Here is a 14661-nt window from a genome sequence, read left to right as displayed (position 1 = left end):
CCAGTTTCCAGACCTATGCAAGCACAGGAACTCAGAAATTCTCTTTACCCATTTTTTTATAGTTTGGTAAATGAATGACTGCATAATATCTTTGTAACAAATTTTCCTAAAAATTTAATACATATTAACACAATACCTAACTAATAATGTCACATATTTTATAATATAAACCGAAATACATCTTTTCATAACATACTTAAAAATTAAAACAATAAGCACCGTGAATACTAATGCATAAAACGGGAAATAATAAACTAAATGGATAGAATTTTAAAAATACTCACCCTTGCCAACGTGACTGTATGGTACTCCCAAACCACACGTTCCCCTCCCTGTAAAGAAAAAGATACATTAAATTAGATTCAAAACACTTTATATGCATGGAATTCAAATATCAAAAGATTCATATAAGAAAAAAGAACCCTAAGCCATGAGTTTCAATTAAAAAACCAAATAAGGAGGCGAATCAGAGAACAAAAGTCAACTGAGAACAAAGGAATTCTGCCCTTCTGCCAAGGGCGTTGCTCGAAAAAGAAACAGTCATCTTTCAGGAAAGTTGACGCAAATGTGAATTATTAGTAAAGATATAATTAACTAGTGAAATACGTTTCATAAATGATAATAGACACGCGAAACTTTGTTTCAACTTAATGCTGAGTTAACCCTTCCAGTTCTTAATTCAATTAAGGATGCGTACATTTAAAAAACAAAATTAAGAATGTTGTTAACTATAAAATCATGCAAGAGCCATACATTTTTACCGTCTATTTTTCAACTGCGTTTAATTTTTTTTTTTAATTGCGTGAATAACGTTTCATTCGGAATTCATTTATATGCAAAATAGTGAAACGTGTTTTCCGACTATTAAATGACGAAGGAATCATCAGAAATGAAGTCATTTAACATTCTCGAACATAATAAACTCTCTTTCCCTTTTGTTTTAAATTCTCAACCACTAACAATTTTTACCATGCTGATAAGATGGCGATTGTTCTGTGTTTGAATTCGAGCTAAATACCTAAAACAGTGTTTTCCAAAACATCTAATTGCAATACGTATAATATTCAGTCTTCGCTTTCATTTTCTAGTTGATGATTATTTCAAATAAATTAAATGAATGGCAAAACTATTTTCATTTTACATTCGCAGTGTAATAACCATTTTGAAAAAAAATGAAAATATGACTATGCGCTGTTAAAAATAAAATTCCGTACCTAACAGAAAACTTTGATGTAAGCACAAGTCGATTAAAATTGAAGTCTTGGACAAAATTTTCTTTCAGGAGTTAAAAACCGCCTACTTTCTTTATTTTTGTACGGGGAAGGGCCAGGATTATGAGGAAATTATAAGGTGATTTTGGGACCTTCTGAAACCTAGGACTCTAAGCTAAGACTTTGTGGACCTAGCAGTAATCAAGTTCTCAACGTAAGAAGCCTTGTGATTTGAATTTTTAAACTTTAATCCGTTTATCAGACTATAAAATTTCTCATGAAATATGGAAAGGTAGCATACTACCTAGAAGAGTTATACAGATTATTATAAGTCACTTAGCAGTCTGAATTTTAATAGCTTCTCCTACACTATATAATGACAGAACAAAGAAACACACGATGCCTATCCAGTAGGATACAAAAAGATATTTATATATATAAATAGTTTGAGTAGTGGCAATAATTGAATAGGGATTTCTTTAGCCATCAGTTCGTGATCTTCGTACGCAGCTTCAGATATTCAAAAGAAACGAGAAGAAATATTCTAGAGTTATACAAGAAAACGTTAGTGTAGTTAGTTTATGCAATGAAAAATTTACAATAATTTTCAAGCTGTCATGCAATGCTCGCAACAGCATTTTCCTAGAGAAATTTTATTTTGAGGTTACACTTCTCAGAATCATCGGCATGACAACAGAAGAATGAGAAAATAATTTTCCCAGAAAATATGCGGTTTACCAAGATACGTAAAACCGCTTAAATACTCATAGACTCCAACCTTCAGCAAACCTTGTCAGTAGTCAACGCGCGAACGACATTTTTACAACTTTGAAAATGTGCGCGTAGCGTATGTTGTAATTAACCATTCATTAATTTTAAATTAATAATTAATTGTAATCAACTTTATTACATTTAAAATCCATATACATATAAAACTGAATAATTAAAAATATACCTTGTAAATTATATGCACATTTAATTAGAAATTTTCTTTTAACTCCTCAAGCATTCACTAATAAAAAGTACTTCAAATCACTACTAATCATAGAAAAAATCAGAAGCTATAAATCATATCTTTATTCTGGATATGATTTCTACAGGGAAATAAAATTTAAATAACCAAGAATGATACATATAAGTATTAAACAAAATACGCATAATTTATGAATGCAAAGATTTATATGTAGCATGCTTAGCAAGCTTAAGTTCTGATTTTGAGAATGTTTTTTTATAACACAGTTCTTCATTTGCCTGCATATTTATTTTTTCAATCAAAACTGCTTCAAGAGTTTTAAGACCTAAATTTGGTCGAAATTCCGTCTGATTTTTTTTAACAATAGAAAAAATTCTTTCGCAAGCTGCATTTGAATGAGGTATTATTAAGACAGCAAGCATTACAGAAGGCAATACTTTGTATTTAATACACCCATTCATATTTTTTAATTTGGCAATTTCTCCCCATGCTATATCAATACGCAAATCTACAATTTCTTTCAAATCATCTACTTGATACATGGAAAATTCAATTTCTACTTGATTAAGACATTTTTCATCAATAATGGATGGAAAAGTATTCATCAAGTAAAGAACAGATGAAAATGAGACTTCAGTTCTCAAGTTGATGTCAGCAACTTCAGCATGTTTTAGAAATGGATCACTCAGTGGAAATTTATCAATTATATATGAACATGCAGTTACAAAAAAAGCTCGCACAGAATTGAAAAATGATTTCACTTCACTTTCATTCAACTTGGCATTTTTTAAATATAGTCTTGTTTCCGCACCAATCACTAAATTTTCATTTTCTTTTTGTTTACTATACTTCTGAAATGGAATAGACGTTAGAGTAACATCTTCATTTTCTTTAGAAATTACTGATGGTTTTACGAATCTAACAAATAAATTCATTAAAAGTTCAAAAAGTTCTCTTCTCAATTTATGTATATTAGGAGCTTGTTGTTGCAAATTAATATTTACTGTTATAAACAAAGGCAAAGTATTTTTCAAAAATAACAAGTACAATTTGGTGGTCGGTGACTGTAAAATTTTTTTAATGTTTTGCAATCTCTTTCCTTCATTCTCACTGTTATCTGGTTTATCTCCAAAAAATTTATACCAGCATCCCACTGTTCCAAAATCCTTGTTATAGATTCTAAAAGAGACAACCATCTCGTACTGCAATATTTCAAAATTTTATGAGATTTTGCATTCTGTCCCAAAATTTGTTGAGCAACTTTGAAGCTATGCTTCCGTTTCGAACTTTTCTCCAAGTAAAAATATATATCTATTATCAACATTTCAATTTCTGAGCCAATTAATTTTTCAGTAGCTTTTTTTGCAGCTATATGCAAGAGGTGGCACGGACAACCTCGGGTGATTATACTTGGTTGATGCATTTTGATAAATGATGCTACACCTTTAAACTTTCCAATCATATTACTAGCATTATCTGAAGAAAATGATAAGCAATTTTTCCATTCTAAACCTTTGTTTTTAAAGTTTTCATTTATACAATTAAAAATACCTTCTCCTGTATTATTCGTGCATTCTAAAATAGAAATCAATGAAGTAATTATCACTCCCTTTTCTTTACTGTAGTATGTTATAACCAATGGGTACAGTTTGTTATCATTGTTATCATTACTTCCATCAGTACTTAGAGAAAATGATGTACTGCACACTGATTTTATAATATCAGCAACAGTATTTTCTGCAAGCGTTTTCACAATAGCAGCAGTTTTGGTATGACCGCAGCTAAATTTTTTTGCTATGGCAGAATCCGGAAACATTGCTTTGAAAAGCTCTTTGGAATGATCCGAAACAGAAAGCGGTAGATTATGTTCAATTAAAAAACGAACAAAATAGCATTCGGCTTTTATAGGATCTGTTTCATCATCTTTTATTAAGAAATTTGTTATTTCTTTAGATTTTACGGTGCCAAGTTCTATATGCTTTTGAGAAAACACATGCCGTTTACAGTCATCTTTTCCGCCATGAGCAACTGAGAAGTCTTTGTTGCATACACTGCAGTGTGCGTGATTCACAGAAATTTCGGACGCTTTAATGCATGGAAATTCTGAAGAATATGAATCTTTAAACTTCTGCTTTGATAATTTTGGCTTCTTCGTTCGAGGCAGCATTATGATTAAAAATCTTTCACCTGATTCACAGTTCACAAGACACACGCTAAGCTCTCGCCGTAAACTACACAATGCAGCCGAATGCAGCCTAAACACGCATCAGCGAGGAACCTGGGAGACAGACAATTGGGTGGAACTATTGATAAGTCGTTAACGGTTGGAGTTACTGATCTACGATTCGCTAATTCTTCAAAACTAGGAACGCACTCAACACGTGATATATGATAACACGAGCATTCAGCCAATCATCGGATGAATTAGTTGGTTCCGTTTTGCGTACTGGTTCTCCTGCTCTTGTTTCTGTAAAATCCGTAGTTTTTTCCATACTTTTCGTAGCTCGTAGTTTTTCATGAATTTCCGTAGAAACTACGGAGAATCCGTAGTAGTTGGAGTCTATGAATACTATGTGTGCAGTCTATACAATTGTTCAACACAGAGGTAATGCCCATATTATTGATCTATTGCCATACTGTTTAACAAAAACCATTTCTACGGTATTTACACATTTACGCACATAAATCAAGCTCCCAGCACATCAATACACTTCTACGTGCTCTTAGTATATCAATATATGTATTAAAAGAGAAAAAAATTAACTGAAATAAAAATAATAAAGCTCAAATAAAACCTTGAACTAAACAATGAACCAGCACATCAATACACATTTACATGCTTTAAGTATACGGTAAAATTTATTGCAGTAATAATAATATAAATAAAATGAATACATTCTAACCTTTTCGGAACATCAAGAAGTTAATACTGTAAAGTAATAAACCGTAAGAGAAAACATTATAAAAGAAACATCAAAAGCAAAAAACAAAGTATCACATTTCATATTTTCTTATGTCGTATTTTATTGATTGCTATGTTTGCCTAATTATCCAGGCTACCTTTCAATTGTTATGATTTATCACTGTGGTCAATTTCTACTCACCAACTCGCAGCTCTGCTTCTATTTCAGTGACGATAATATTTACGAGACGTAATTTCTGAAAAGCCTCTTTACAAATTCACATATGTTGCTGCTATAACTTTCAATTACATTGAAAATTTCGTTGTGGCATGTAAGCAATTATTCTGTTTCTCGATGAAAATAGTTCTTGATGGCCAGGCACTGCGGTGATGTCCCAATGCTATCAAAAGATGACATATCTTCATGCGGTTCTTGCCACGAGAAAATGTAATAGAACGGCGACGTTTTTAATCTTAAATTATATTTCTCTGCTTAATTTGTTTAACACTTTTCACTTTATTACATTGTTTACTATGTACATAAGAAAAATGACTGTCTTGTTACATTTTCTTGTGGTACCAACCCCTAAACAGATGGTGCGAGATATGTAATAATATTTTATTGGCCATTGGATTTCTTTCATATTGTTCTTTTCGACTTATTATTTTACAATATTAAGTTTTTGTTGCTCCATAAACATCATGAATTTATTCATTTATTTATATTATCATTGTATATAGAGAGACAGAAAGAAAAATTCCTGCAAGGTAACAACACTATAAAAATCTTGGCTTGCTGGCTGACAAAAAAGAATGATCAAATTTTATATTCTTTAAAATTCTACCCTTGCTTTGCGTAAACTTTAGATGAAATGACTAAATTTGAGAAAATGTGATTGGTTATGGGATGCATCTCTGGAGATCTAGGGACATCATTCTATCGGGGCTCTACAACACCTACCTACGTTATCTGTATACAGAAAAAAACAGGATTACATGAATTTTGAGGCCTCTTAAAATCAGGAGCTTAACGCTAGGACGTAGGCATAAACAGAAATCCCACCTTTTCCATTATGAAGGAATACTATACGAAAGAGCAAAGAGATACTATACTAAGTACAGCGATTTCTCAGACGCCAAACCTCAGACAGAAATTAAGGGGAGACGGCTATCAGTTTTGACAGTTCGCCTCTTCGAAGCAGGTCGTCTAAGGTTTGATTCCCAACACCTAAACTTTGTAAACGCTACAATTAATATGGGGCATCAAATTTAATTTAGAAACCTTACAAACGTGAGCTAGAAAAGTTACGAAAACCGCATTTAATAAACACATATGTACATATACATTGCTATACGCTACAGCTTCACAAGCCCACAGGGCAGGCTTTGAAGAGGCCAAAAATTATTCCCATAATCCCCACAATCCTGTTTTTCCCCCTCCTTAATTTAAGAAGGGAACTGAATATTGCAATCCAGAAATAAATTAAAAATTAGAAAGCATTAGTTAAGCACTTTTTTTAAGAAATTAAATGCAGGTTGTTCAGTACAGTACAAACAGTTGTTCAACAGTAGGTACAAACAGTTGTTCAATTCACTTTTGATGATAGAATAATTGTCAGAAAAAGTACTCGAAAAAAAATCTCCGCTCGCAGATTCGCCGTAAAAAACTTGAAATCAAGCTGAACAATTCGCGTGTTACAGAATGGTATCCTATCGCTGGCTCGTGGGGATAAATAAATGTATCTGAAATCGGCACCCAGCTGACTGAGCCCTTTCTGCGACCCTGAGACCTGCATCAAAAGGAATGTCTTTCTCAAGGTCGGTGCGTCGAGAGTCAGACAGAATAGGCGTGCCTGTTGCGGACAAAGAAGTTTTTCATCTTTACAAACATTTTCGCGGTTAATACGAGTTGGAGGCAGCTGCGGAACACCCACTTCCCAGGACGCACGCACCCAAGCCTCACATGATCCAAAGAAACGTTTGAAAATGTAATAATCTAATATTCTACTGATTGTCACACGCTTGGTTTTTATAATGTTGCTTCAACATTCTTCAGTTTGGTAACACGCTTCAGCATATTAATATATGCATTTAATCTAGTATATTAATAACGGGCGTAGCTAGAGGGGGGCATCTGTCCCCGGGCGCAGAATCCAAGGGGCGCCAAACTGATGTTACGACATTTTAGAATTAAATGTTTTCCATCCTTGGCAAGCCATGGAGGTAGGAAGTAAGATGGAGTCACCCTAAACAAGTTTCTCTGTACCCTGCTCTGAAGCAACGGCGATCCCTACGTGGTGACCAAAACATTGGGTCATTTACCATTGAGTTCTATGGGATTTGACGCGTTCGAGTGTAAATATTTTGTTTGTAATTACGTCGCAAATATACATATAAATGTACATATTTTCTTTTTCTACAACACTTCAGAGTCCTAAGTATGTGAAAACAACATATTTTTAAACAACATTTCATTCTGAACGGAATTAAATGCTATACTTTTCGTAGAACAGTTTTCTCGGAATGGTTTAATTTGAATGAAATATTTTCACAAGTTTTCGTTAATTACATTAGAAAAAAAAAATTAAGGTAATTCGATTTTATTCGGTTAAGGTACGAAAGTTAAGATCAAAGTTTATTGTATTATTAATATTAAAATTATGCATTATTTCTTTTCTATTTATAGAGCTTCTTCCTAAAATACTTTCTTAAAATAAGACATGATTTTTTTGCTTCTTTTAAATCGAAAAATGTAAGTCAATTTATAATTAATGCTCTATTCGGTTCATTTTAAATTAGAGAATTATTAGGAATTAGCGAAATACTTTAAATAAGTATTTCGCTAATTCCTAATAATTAAATAGGTATTAAATAGTATTTGACTTTCTCTGAACATTTCTGAAAGGGAATAAAATAAGTTTTTTTTTTTTTTTTTTTTTTTTTTTTTTTTTTTTTTTTTTTTTTAGTATTATTTAAAACTTGTAACTGAGTTATTATAAAATGTAAAGGGAATAATTCTTTTAATTATACTTATCAGATTTTTTTTTTTTTTTACCCTTCATTTCAATAATACATATTCCAAAACTCTTTATTACGTTCTTAAGTGCGCATCTCATAGCATTTGCTTTACAATACCTTTTAACAGATTGCTTTCCAATACGAACAATTCTTGCTTAAATAGTTTTATAACGTATTTGTCAACAGGATTTCAATTTATGTTTACAATTCAATATTAAGGTTATTATATATTTAGATAATATTTATAATCATTATAAATTAGATACATTGAATCATTAGATTTCTTCACAGTACTTTCACAGTTGTTTATAAGTGAATAAATTCTTCATTTCAAATACATTTATAAATAATTTAATGAATATTTAAGTATTTTGTCAAAGGCAGATACATGCTTTTTGCAAGCACATGCATAAATACCCATACATATTTCCTATTTATCATTTCCGGCATGTGCAAATCTTTAATTTCTGTGCATTCACTATATTTTTCGTGTAAAGTAATTTACACTAATTCAGCATACACCCGAAAGTTTTACATAAAAAATATATATGAATATAATTTGAATGAAAATTATAAGTATTATTTTTAATACCCACTCAAAGGTCAGTTTTTCTTCAAAATTCCTCCACGATGGCATCTCTCTCTTTAGGCAGATAGCCCTTGCATGCGTTACTCTATTTAATAAAAACTTAATCTGACCTATGTGCCTAATTACAAATATTTTAACATACATAATTTTATATTTACATTTAGCCATCAAGTTTCAAACTTTTCAAATCTTCTAGAAAATAAATTTTGGCAGATCTCTTTTAGCAATTTTCTTAAAATCTATATTTTTGGAGTGCAACAGCTTAGAATTTTATAAAACAAATTCATAATCAAAATCGCTGTTGTTAGTTATCGAAAAATAACCAAGATGTGATTTTTGCGTAAATGTCAGTAAACTATACAAACTGCTATTATCCATTACACTATGAATGTTTCTTTCATGCGAGAGTGTCCCTTTTTCGATTTCTATGGAACTGTCGTGTGTCGAAATACTATCAGAATCTTGTCAAGCGAGCTTCTGAATGTAAACAAAGAACACCCCGTCTGGTGACTCAAGCTTCAAAGCAGTGCTTCACTTCAATCGCGGAATGGCCCCTCCTCCCTTTCCTACCTCCATGTGGCAAACAGTAGGGGGCGCGAAATCTTCAGTTGTCCTTGGGAGCTGAAAACCCTAGCTACGACTCTGATTAATAATCAAATTTTGTGCAGCGGCTCAGAATCAATAGCATAGAGGGGGTGGTTCGTCCCGAGCGGCATATTCCATGCGAAACATATTATAACTTAATTCTTACGGTTCTTCGGAGCAGAAAAATTAATTGAGGTTTTATTGGTTGATCGTTATCTGTCTAAGGTGTGCGATGTCTTTGTGGAGGACTAAAATTCTTTGCGAAGGGCTTAAAAAAATGGAAACTGAGTCATTACGAAAAGGATATTATGTCGTATTCACGTTATGCATGTCCGAATACTACGTTACACATACGGTCAATCACATATAACGCAGCAGCCCGTTGTTCTAGATTTGACCTCGGGTTTAATTAACAGCATTCTGTCATTAATGATTCAGTCATTAATTCCCACTTAGTCATTAATGAAGACTCACGAGATGCCGAAATAAAATATATTCTGAATTGAGGACAGAAACGTTTTTTACTGGACAACATAATCAAAAAATTAAAGACTTCAATACCTTCTCTTTTTTTTGCTATGCCTTCCATACTCCATTGAAATTTTTGAATGGGAAATACTAAAGACACACGAGTCTTTTATTCAAAATTTTCTAAGATATGAGTGAATTTACATATTGGAGTGTTTTGAAATTGGGCATATTTGTTATGAGCGATAATAAAACCAAATGCGGTTTACGCACTTTGTTAAATTTATTTGAAAGTATGAACGATGACTTTTTTCCGCTCGTCTACAATGAAAAAAATCTGATGTGTACACCACATGACTTCCTTGTACGGAATATTAAATTATACGCATTTTTTCTTGAATTTCATTTAAATTGATTGCATTGAATTAAATCTACTTCGTCGACAGCGCATAAACCACAATAGATTAAATGCACTCTTTAAAATTCACTATATTTGTTTACTATAACGACACTCTGAATGCACAAAATTTATATCATTTGAAGAATTATCGTTGCCACATGTTCTATTCAAATACTATAATAAAGCTAAAACGATGTATGAAAGAAATTAAGCAAACAAAACAGAAAAGAAACAGTTTTTCACAGACAATTTAGTACTTCTCATTCAATTAATTCAGCTCTCACTTCTCGACAAGGCAAAAATACAAAAAAAAAAAAAAAAAAAAAAACTCAAAATATCTGCATTAAAAATTAAGAAGTAAATCTTAAACACTTATTTCCTCGAAAAAATTCCAGAACGGATTAAGCATGATTTAATTCGCAATAATAAATGAAGGCGTTATTTTTGTGTTGCGAAGCTTAGTCTCTCTAGATTGGCAACAAATCTAAAATTCTTGCTGTTTCAAATGTAAACAAATATGTCCGCCATGTTATTTAAAACTTAACCGCACTTAAACAGCTTTTAAATTGTTGATAATTGTACAAATATTGCTTCCAGAATTACGAAAGGCATAAAAACCTTAACCGGAAGATAAAAACAACATAATTCAATCATTTTTAAAGCAAAAAATGTACAATTTACAAACATATAAGAGTAAAGATACTGAGATCACTGAGCCGGGTAACAGAGTGGATATATATATATAAATATATTTATATACGTTTGGTGCGGCCGATTGCAACCAAAATACGAGGTGCACATCTACATGTTATAGCAGTCCTATATACAAAATTTCAACGTTCTGAGGCTACTCGTTTTTGAGTTATGCGAGATACGTACGCACGTACGTACATACGTTCGTACAGAAGCCACGAAAAATTCTCTTCAGAATTAATTTTAAAGCAGTTTTATAATTTTTTGGAGGAAAGGTGTCTTTTATTCTGTCCTTATGCACAGATATCACGCAAAAACATTGTTAAATTGCATTCGATAGCGGTCAAAATGGATATTTTCGTTGAAATATGTTGCCTGAAACTTTTCGCGATTACAATACTTCCTTTTTACTTCGTACAAGGAAGTAAAAAGGAAAGGAAAATAGGGTGTTATAAATTAAGAAGTTCGCCAAGTGAATTATTCTTGGCGCAAACTTAAAAAAATGCGCCGAGATAAATTTTTGAATTTCTCTGTAAATTTCGCACCAAATTTTACAACATTTAATATTTAGGCATATTTTAAATCGTGGAATCGAAATATGGGAAAAAATTGGCATGTCATTTCAGAATAGGTCCGATTTTTTGTCAAAATACCTATAATAAAACAATGTTATATATAAATCTAATATATATTCTAAGTCGCGCTTTTGAGACATGAAAAACGCAATTTGAATTTCGTCAATCGGCCCAGTAGAACGAGAGATATAGAACTGTCCCCCCTCCTTTTTTTTCCTTCGCACTGTACATTATACATTTTCCTTTGGTCACAGCTAGCAACTTTGTGTACAGTACATTAAATTAACAGTTCATTTTATTTTCAGTTTTTCAGTACTTATAAATATTGCTTTGGTCGCAACCCGCTAGTATAGAAATTATAACTTGGAAAAATGAGATTGAATTATGCGTATTAAAACTTCGAAAAAGCATGAACTGTATTTGAATTAAAAGCATAAATTGTTTTAAAATTAAATATGAAAAATAAAAATAATACACAACTCTCCATGTAAAGGAGCTGACTTTCAAGGGAATTATTCTTTTCCCACTAAATAATCAATAATTATAAAATAGTCATGTTCCGTATATTTCGTGAAAATGAAATTTTTTTAAATTGCGAAGAAATATGTAAAGAAAAATAAAACATTCGATTTCAAATCAATTTAAATCAATTAATTTCAAATATACGAAAGAAATTAAATTTAGAAAAGCACAACTGTTGGGTAAAACATTGAGAACAACCAATTGTAGAAAACTAAATCGGCATGCACTTCATGTTTACAAAGAGAAAATTCTTCCGCTTTAGACAAAAGTGCACGTTCAAAACGCGATATTCGAGCTAGGTAACAATAAAATGAAGAAGTGAATTGAAAATAGTGTTAATGAAAGACGGAGGGTGAAACTGCTTGCAGGGTAAAAAAACAGAAAGTTTTTAGATCTTACAATCACGCCTAAAGGGGCGTTTTCCTAACGTTTCGTGTGTTACCTTTATTTATTAAATATCATGTTCTTCGCAGTTAAACCACAAAACTCAGTTCAACAGCAATATCGAAAAATAATTTTAAAATCAGCACATCTTTAGAATTTCCGATACACAGTCTTGCGCGCCGGAGATTTAAAAAAAAAAAAAAAAAAAAAATCGTACAGTGTTGCTATTGCTCGCTTTGAAATCGTTGAGTTTGTTAATCAAAAATTCGTTAAAGTGTTACAAAATATGAAATAGATAATAAAACAAATTCCAAAATTGGGCTTTCAGATGTCGCTATTCGGGTGGAAACGTACATTATTCAAAATTTGATGGCTCTAGGTACCGTTGTTTTATCACAATGCGAGAAACACACATACCTTTAAGCAGATTCTTCATTATTTAATTTCTTTAAATATAATACAGGGTTCTAATTTTGGGTGGCAACAATTTGAAAAGTGAACCGACATTTACAGTGAATCAACGCAAAATGCCAAAACGAAATTAATAGTCCTTGTGAGCTAATTGCCCCTTTGGACTAAAAAAGTAAAGTTTGAAAAATAAGACATCGTGATGCCATATTTTCCGAGATTGGTGTGGTGGTGGTGTATTTAATTACGGCAAAGCACACTAGGGCTATCTGCCAAAGGGGAGGGATGCCTTTCGTGGAGGACTTTCTAAGGCAAACTGGCTCGTATACACGTTACACATGGGGAAAACCACGAAAACACCCATGCAGCCAGCCCGTTCGCGGGATTCGGACCTCGGACCGAACTACCAGTGTTCAGCGACTTTACCGCTCGGCCGCTGGTGGGCTTTTCCGAGATTGGAAAGATATTATTGTTATTCGTGTTGTATAAAAAGAGTCTGACAGAAATTTGAAGCCGTTAGAAGCCATTCAGACAATTCAAGATTTCGAACCAATGCTTGGCAGTTGCAAAAATAACGAAAGAATTCAATGCCTGTTTTCATTCCGTAAGCAACTGTCGAAATCGTAAACGTGTGTAAATGTAGATCTTTGAGCATGCTTTTAGAAGGATGTTATGAATGTTGCTAGAATTACATTATTATTTTGGCGGCGTTAATATACTGATCTAGTTACCCATTTCTATACCCATTCAAAAACCTGTAAGCGGTAAAAGCGCAAAACAACCAGTTGTTTGAAGCATTGAAAGCCAAACCACGAATTTTGTTTTGATTAAAAACTTTTATAAATATATAAACTAAATATTAAGCAAAGATGTCTTTTCTTTTTACGTAACGGATTCGAAAGATTCGGAACCCTCTTAAAATTCCGAAGATTCAAGAAAATTTCAAATTCGTCCTATCTCTAATAATATAGCTTAAGATCATTTCCGCTAAGGTCACAGAAAACGTATTAGTAGAAAGAGATGATATAGAACATACTACAAGAAAATATATATATATGTGATGTATTAGCTTTTGTCCAGAATAAATAGATCGATGAAGAATCATAGATGTAGTCGTAGCTTAAATTATCAGACGATAAGTTTAAAAAACAGGATCCATTTATTATTATTCAGGAGTAATAGCAGTTTCAAAATCAGATCTCCGGAGTAAATAAAAAAGAATTACTAATAACTTTTTGTATGAAGTTTACTGCATCGTGACATTTAAGAAAAGGCCCCCAATAAAATAAACTTGCTTTATTTGACGCAATTAACCTGCGATATTGCAGGTTGTGTTTCGGCTATCGAACTTTGGCGCTTCTAGGAGCGCTGCAGGTGAGGAAATGCCGAACGTAGTTCTCATAGAGACAGGACAGGATAGCAGATGCAGGGGGTGTGACCAACGTCACGTGATGAGCGATAAGACATCTGGTTGGCGATGAGGTATCCAGGCATCGTAGCGCTGTAAATCTGAAGTTTTACGATAGGCCCCCGATATTCCTTTGCGAGTCCTTTTATAGCCTCTGGAAAGGCGGAGCTTCCAAGAAATGACGTCAGCCAATCCAGTTCGCTTTAAATATTTCCAGAACATTCTATAACTGTACGTGTAGAAAAGGCGGGAAAAACAACTTGACTACGGGGCTGTGGATTTAATTCCACGTACTTTCAAATAAGAGAACGTCGCCATTAAAAATGAAAAGAACATACAGTTAGAATTTTAAGTGTATTCTTGACTATGAAATTTTACTATTACATATATATATATATATCGGTAGAATTTAAATTTCCCCTCCGCCAGAATTTAAAAATGAATTAGAACATGTCACTGCTTGAACTTCCTTTGCGAGTCCTTTTATAGCCTCTGGAAAGGCGGAGCTTCCAAGAAATGACGTCA

At 32.6% G+C, this 14661-nt stretch overlaps 1 protein-coding gene across 8 annotated transcripts in view; it reads right to left on the bottom strand.

Moving 5' to 3' along the window:
- LOC118187631 (tight junction protein ZO-3-like) overlaps positions 1–14661 on the bottom strand; it is a 369809-nt gene that overhangs the window by 77940 nt on the left and 277208 nt on the right. For all 8 annotated transcript variants that reach the window (XM_085822533.1, XM_085822530.1, XM_085822531.1 and 5 more), the window contains one exon: positions 285–332. In XM_085822533.1, coding sequence (XP_085678659.1) covers positions 285–332 — 48 coding nt within the window. The remainder of the gene's footprint in view (positions 1–284; positions 333–14661) is intronic.

The sequence above is a fragment of the Stegodyphus dumicola genome, chromosome 8, assembly GCF_044657685.1.
Source record: "Stegodyphus dumicola isolate Sdum_Otavi_A_Nest chromosome 8, ASM4465768v1".
Lineage (NCBI taxonomy): Eukaryota > Metazoa > Arthropoda > Arachnida > Araneae > Eresidae > Stegodyphus > Stegodyphus dumicola.
This window is presented reverse-complemented; position numbering and strand designations above follow the sequence as displayed.